The 5,744-nt window shown below is 35.1% G+C and overlaps 1 protein-coding gene across 1 annotated transcript; it reads right to left on the minus strand.

Moving 5' to 3' along the window:
- Positions 1–6: 6 nt before the first annotated feature.
- LOC21386220 (dolichyl-diphosphooligosaccharide--protein glycosyltransferase subunit 1B) lies at positions 7–5,046 on the minus strand. Its single transcript, XM_024163122.1, has 9 exons — positions 4,890–5,046; positions 4,664–4,708; positions 3,523–4,154; positions 2,732–2,879; positions 1,972–2,151; positions 1,791–1,859; positions 1,398–1,487; positions 168–315; positions 7–98 (listed from the first exon to the last, which is right to left on the minus strand). Exons 1-8 carry the CDS (start codon positions 5,019–5,021, stop codon positions 190–192), a joined length of 1,422 nt encoding a protein of 473 aa, XP_024018890.1. The 5' UTR covers positions 5,022–5,046; the 3' UTR covers positions 7–98; positions 168–189.
- Between the last annotated feature and the right edge of the window lie 698 nt (positions 5,047–5,744).

Raw genomic sequence — 5,744 nt, forward strand, 5'->3', positions numbered from 1 at the left:
CGGCGTCCGATGTACACTTAAGAAAGTGTTCCCCGGCTCCTTTGGTTCAGTCAGTCTCTTTATATAACCAAGCAAGTGGAAAGCGATGACCATTTGAGCTACAAAGAAAAGAGAGGGGATTTTATTGAAGTTTCTTATGTGAGAAAGACCAAGTTGAAGAAACATACCTTTAAGATTTAAGAAAAATGTTCATGACTTGCTCAAGGAAAGATCTACGTGGATGTAAGCTACACTAGCCACGAAACATAAGAAGAACGCTATTGCCAACATCAATGGTTCCGCAAGCATGAAAATTGGGTTGAAACTGTAGTAAACCTGCAAAAGAAAGTGTACCAGGGATGAAAAGAAGCATTTCAAACTGAGCCAGAGGACGCGCATTTAACAATGACCTCAGATTAAGAGGGAAGACCAAATAAGGATTAGTTAAGCTGGAAATCGCCATAGTTTCTTCGTCAATCATCCAAAGCATATTAAGAAAGACTTCATTAGCCGAAAGGAAAGTAAAGAAAGAAAAAATTATGGCTTCTTCACATTTAAAATGTAGGGTTACTTTTTTCTTTTTAATAAATAAACTGATTATAAAAATATTTTATAAACAACATTGGTTTTGATTATTTTCTTTTATGTTAGAACAACATCAAGAGTCACCACAAGTATTTATAAAGTAAGCTATCGTGGCTATTGGTAATCACTATAATTACTAGAAAAAAAATAAAAAAATGATTATTATCACTGATGCCCCATGAACTTTGGGATTATTCTCAGTTTGCCCCTGAACTTTAAAAACTCTCATGTTGCCCTGAACTTTGAATTGTTTCCACTCAACCCATTTTATTGCAATTTCTGTTAAACACAGATAGAAAAAAAAAGAAAAAAAAGAGAAAAAACACAGTCATGTGGTCTTTCTGTTTGGATTTCTGTTAAAAAGAAACAGATAAAAACCACATGACTACACTAAACCCACTCTTTTTCCGTCTGATTTTAACAAAATTTATAACAAAAGGGGTTAAGTGAGAACAATTAAAAGTTTAGGGGTAAAGTGAGAACTTTCAAAGTTCAGGGGTAAACTGGGAATGACCCCAAAGTTCAGGAGGCACTAGTAAGAATAATCCAATAAAATAAAAAATAAAAACCAGTGCTATCCTTGAAACACTTTTTCATTTTAGTCCTATAAAAAATTAATCCTAAAACTGTTGGTCGTTCTGGATGTACTTTAGTCATGCCAATATTCAAAGAATCACTTAAATTAATTTTGTGTCAAAGCACAAATGCACTATTTCTCAGTATTGTCGGACAAAACTGAAACAGAGTCTTTATCGAAACTGGCTTGGCTGAATGTGGAGATTCAAAAGCTTATAACAAGTTCAATGTGCATGATAGCCAGGTCATCAACTCACCTGGAAGGGGGAGTTGTGCTCAGGGACTACGTTTTTCTTTTCAAGAACCATCACTGTCCTTCCAATGACATCAAGGTATGAATATTTAGTCTGCAGAGATTGAAATGGAGAAAAAAGGACTTTCAGTTAATGCCGCTCAGAATTCAATAGCTGTGCACGTAAGTCGTAAATAGTCGATGTAATTATGAAGCATATTTGTTATTTGAACCAAAAGAAACGAAAAAGGGTGAATGTTTTGGGAAGGAAAAATATCTATGCACACTTGATGAAATTAAACGGAATGAAAGTATCCAGATGTCACTGCACTTACAACGAACAAGCAGTGTTGAGGAAGACACCAGTTTTATGTCAAATATGATTTATCATGCCCAAATTTCATAATTTAATAGTTACCTCCAGACGCTGCTCCACTGGAAAAGGAGTAACCACAGATGGATCTTTCGATCCCTCTGGCAGCACAACCTAAAACATAACATTTCCCAAAGACAAGTTATCCCTCCAGCAGTTAAGACAAGACATTGAGGAAACAAATGCAGAGAAAATTGGATGATAATAAGTGTAAATAACTGCTTACTTTGATTGTCAACTTGTCTACCACTGTCTCAACAAGAGGACAACCAAAAGTGAAGTTTAGGTATCTCCTCCCATCAGGTGACTCAAAAAGGAAATCTTGCAATGGTAGGCCATAGCCAATGACAAAAGTAGCTTTCCAACCTCCAAATAAAGGATACCTAGGTTCAATTTCAAGTTCAGACTGCAAGGTGAAGGTATAAAGTTAGGCATACACAGAAACAAAATGGCAATTGATAAGCCTTAAATTGAAATACCATTTCACATTGCTTCCCACTTGAAATAAAAATAAAATACAAACAATTAAGAGAAATAATGATAATAAATATAGTCCTGCATTTCAAATAATAAGCTGAGCAGAATTTCTGCACAAAAATTAGTAAAATTCTGAAAACCTTTAGCTAGATACCTTTATAGTGTTAACACTTTATGAGATAAATGCTACTGACAAAGAACTCCAAAGCTCATCTATCAAATAAACTAAAAACCATTCAATCAGATCTCTTTTACTACTTGCATCCCACATTCCACATGGAACGTAAATGTAGAATACCAATTCGGAAACTGAATTTCGAAATGAGAAAATACCAATTGTAAAATATACGGAAGATATATTTTATCATACTCAAACGTATATCCCACTGGTTAAGAATACACTTTGAACAATAAATCTTATATTAAAAATTTGAACATAATTAACTTGGTTGGGTGTAGCTATTTGCCGATTTGTATGCAAGGACCAAAGTTAAGAAAAAAGTAAATACCTTGTGATAGTCTGTTCGTAAATGTGATGATGAGATGTTCCCTATGTTGTCACGGTAGTAGACTGAGTGAACCCTAGGAGGTAGTCTCGCAAGAAGATTCTTAAATGACGAGACACCACTGAAAGACGGCCTTGACTGATATTCAACCCTGACAAAAGAAATATTCAAAGATTAACAATAGTGTGATCCATAGATTTGAAGAGGGAGTAATCGAAATAGAAGTGTAATTCCGTGAAATTCAAAGTTGAGTGAATTAGCATTAAAACCCTGTAATATCAAGATTCTCTACCACTTCAGACCCTGTATAGTTATGCATACAGAACATGTTGCAATCACGCATTCCATATTTACACTTATATCCATTCCTTCATTAGAAGACATCTACAACAGTTTGACAGATATATTTCTTGTTCAAGCATAAGAAGATACTGTACTTCTATACTTATTGGTAACTAAAGGTTCGTTTAGTTAGTTTGTTTGTTATGATTTTTTTTTTTCCTTTAGCTCATTCTTCTGCATTAATGTTATGAAACTCTTCACTTTTGACGTCTCGGCCAGGCAAACCTTACTTCTGCTAAGCATAACACTGTTATTATATTGGTACCCATGTGAAAAATCCAAAAAAAACTGGGAGTACGGATGTATGGTATTTGTACAACTGTATACATGCGCTTGTTATTCTCCTCTATTTATAACTTAGCATGGCCAAAACTGAATTTGCATCATATTTTCCAGTGCTTCAAACGAGAGTTGAATAAAAATGAGAATATCATGAAGACATGCAACTGTACCTTGAAAAAACACCTTTGTGACGAGCACCAGCATGAACCAGCTTATAATGCTCAGTGATCTGAAGGCTGCCCCAGTGAGATATTTCCACTTCACGTACAAGCTCCTCAACAACAGCAAATGCATTGTTATTCTCAAAATGGACAATGATGGGAGAAAATGAATAGGGAGCACGATCACTGTATGGCCCATACTTTAGCTCTGTTCCAGCACGATTAGTGGATTCCACTCTGGTGAAAGATTCCACCTTATTACTAGGCGTCCTAAGAAAAGTTGTCTGTTGCTTGATGTAATAGGGCGACAATATTGATGCACTATCACGATAGTAGACCAACTGGGACTCTGACTGGCTTATCTCTGCTGGGAAAGGCTCTAGAGAGTGAGTCAACACATACAGCACTTCTAATGTTGCAGTTTCACCTTTGCTTAACGGATTGAGCAAAGATATACTGAAAAATTTGGCCCCATTTGGCCCATTGGGTAGTTCAGTTGGTTTCACATCAAGGGGCAGATAAGTCCTCTTCTTTTGTTTTCCAGCAGTCACTGCTGCTTTAATGAGTGCCAAATGATCGAACTCAGTAGGCGGAAATGCAAGAAGAACTTCCGAAGCAGGAGATTCCCCAGTATTTTCAATCTGGTGGAAAGCCATTGGTCAAATAGGAATTTTACAAATTTTAGACATTCGACCAAACAAATTTTGTCCACGCGTTTAATGCATTTTACAGAATTTATAATGCATCAAGTCAACAGGAAACTGGCAAATACTCGGACTCCAACCCAAGGTGAAAAATTGAAGTGGCAAGACTCCTAATGTAAAGAAAAATGCTAGACATTGTAACTAGTGGTACTTGTTTTTTAACTAGTCCGATATCAAATTTCCATGTAAAAACTATTTGGGTCAGTGGGGTTTTAGCATGTGAATTCATGACTAGTTTAAAAGAAAAGGATGAAAATCAGCACGATAATATATAGTATTGCTCAAATTCAAAAGCCCTCTACAATGATCAGTACGTATATGTAATATTTATCACACATTGCATGAAAATCAAATTAACAAAACACTTGTTTTCGAAAAATAATACTAATCCATAAAAAGAAGATAAAATTAGGACTTTAATCCAACAAGCTGGAGAAAAACCGTACCTTTAACGTTAAGAAGACCTTGATAATGTGAGAAGTCAAGTCAATCTGAAAAAAAAAAAAAAGAAAAAAAGATCAGTCAAAAGTTCAAAAATCAGGAATTCACAAACAACAAAGTGGAGATCAAAAGAACTCCATGAATCAGCAATGAGAATCTAAATTGATTTTTTTCCCCAAAAATTTTCAGAGATTTTTGGCGAAGCGAAATTGAGGGGTGAGAAAGGCTCACTCTGCGCTCGGCGTTGAGGATCTGGATGTCCTGAGGGGAAGACGAAGCGGCGACGAACGAGAAATGGCAGGACATCGAGAAACATAGGACGAGGATTAGGGCTGTTGCGCCAATTCTCAGCTCACCTGCCATGGCTTCCTCTCTCTCTCTCTGGAAAATAAAGTTTGACGAGCAGAGTCATGGAGTCTTTCCTTGTCTAAATGGCTGTTGGGCTGGTTGGACCTTTGGGCCTAACATGTTTTGGGCTTACGCATTGGGCCATCTTTCAGTTGCCTATCACCGTCCCCTTAGGCCTTAACCTTTAACAGAGAAGGAAAAAGAGAAAATACATTTTTACAATTTATTCATGATAAATATCTTTTTGATTAATATTGTTCTTTCATTAAAAGATATTAATTAAGAACAAAAGGTAAAAATCTAAGACTCAGAATATTTATTTCTTTTTCCAACCTTACTAGTTACAAGCCTACACAAAACTATGGAAAGCCATATACTTTTCTCCATGATGGGGTTCTTTTACACATATAGCAAACTTTAAATAGTAAAGTGTCAATATAACAAAATTTTTGAAATATCAAAAGAATAACAAAACTTAATATCACTAAAATAATGACTCTATCATTATAGAGTGTAAAATGTGAAATTATTATGATAATTATAATGTCATTTTTGCTATTTTGTAATATTTAAAAAAAATTATTAAATTTCAAATTAAGGTATACAATTGTATCATTCAGTGTAATCACTCTCTACAAATTAAATTCAATTTAGAAAAAAAGGAAGGAGAAAGAATTTTGAGGTGCTTGATTCTTTTTTGTGGGAGAATTTTAAATTTTGCCCTGAAAAATATGGGTT

The sequence above is a fragment of the Morus notabilis genome, unplaced genomic scaffold (genome assembly GCF_000414095.1).
Source record: "Morus notabilis unplaced genomic scaffold, ASM41409v2 Scaffold3171, whole genome shotgun sequence".
Classification (NCBI taxonomy): Eukaryota; Viridiplantae; Streptophyta; class Magnoliopsida; order Rosales; family Moraceae; genus Morus; species Morus notabilis.

Bases quoted from the DNA above. Each gene is read 5' to 3' on its own strand.
- LOC21386220 (XM_024163122.1), bottom strand. From the start codon at position 5,021: ATGGCAGGTGAGCTGAGAATTGGCGCAACAGCCCTAATCCTCGTCCTA. The intron at 2,880-3,522 runs GTACAGTTGCAT...TTCTTTTGTCAG, and splicing joins CACAAAGGTGTTTTTTCAAG to GGTTGAATATCAGTCAAGGC. The intron at 316-1,397 runs GTGAGTTGATGA...TTTCTTTTGCAG, and splicing joins AGCACAACTCCCCCTTCCAG to GTTTACTACAGTTTCAACCC.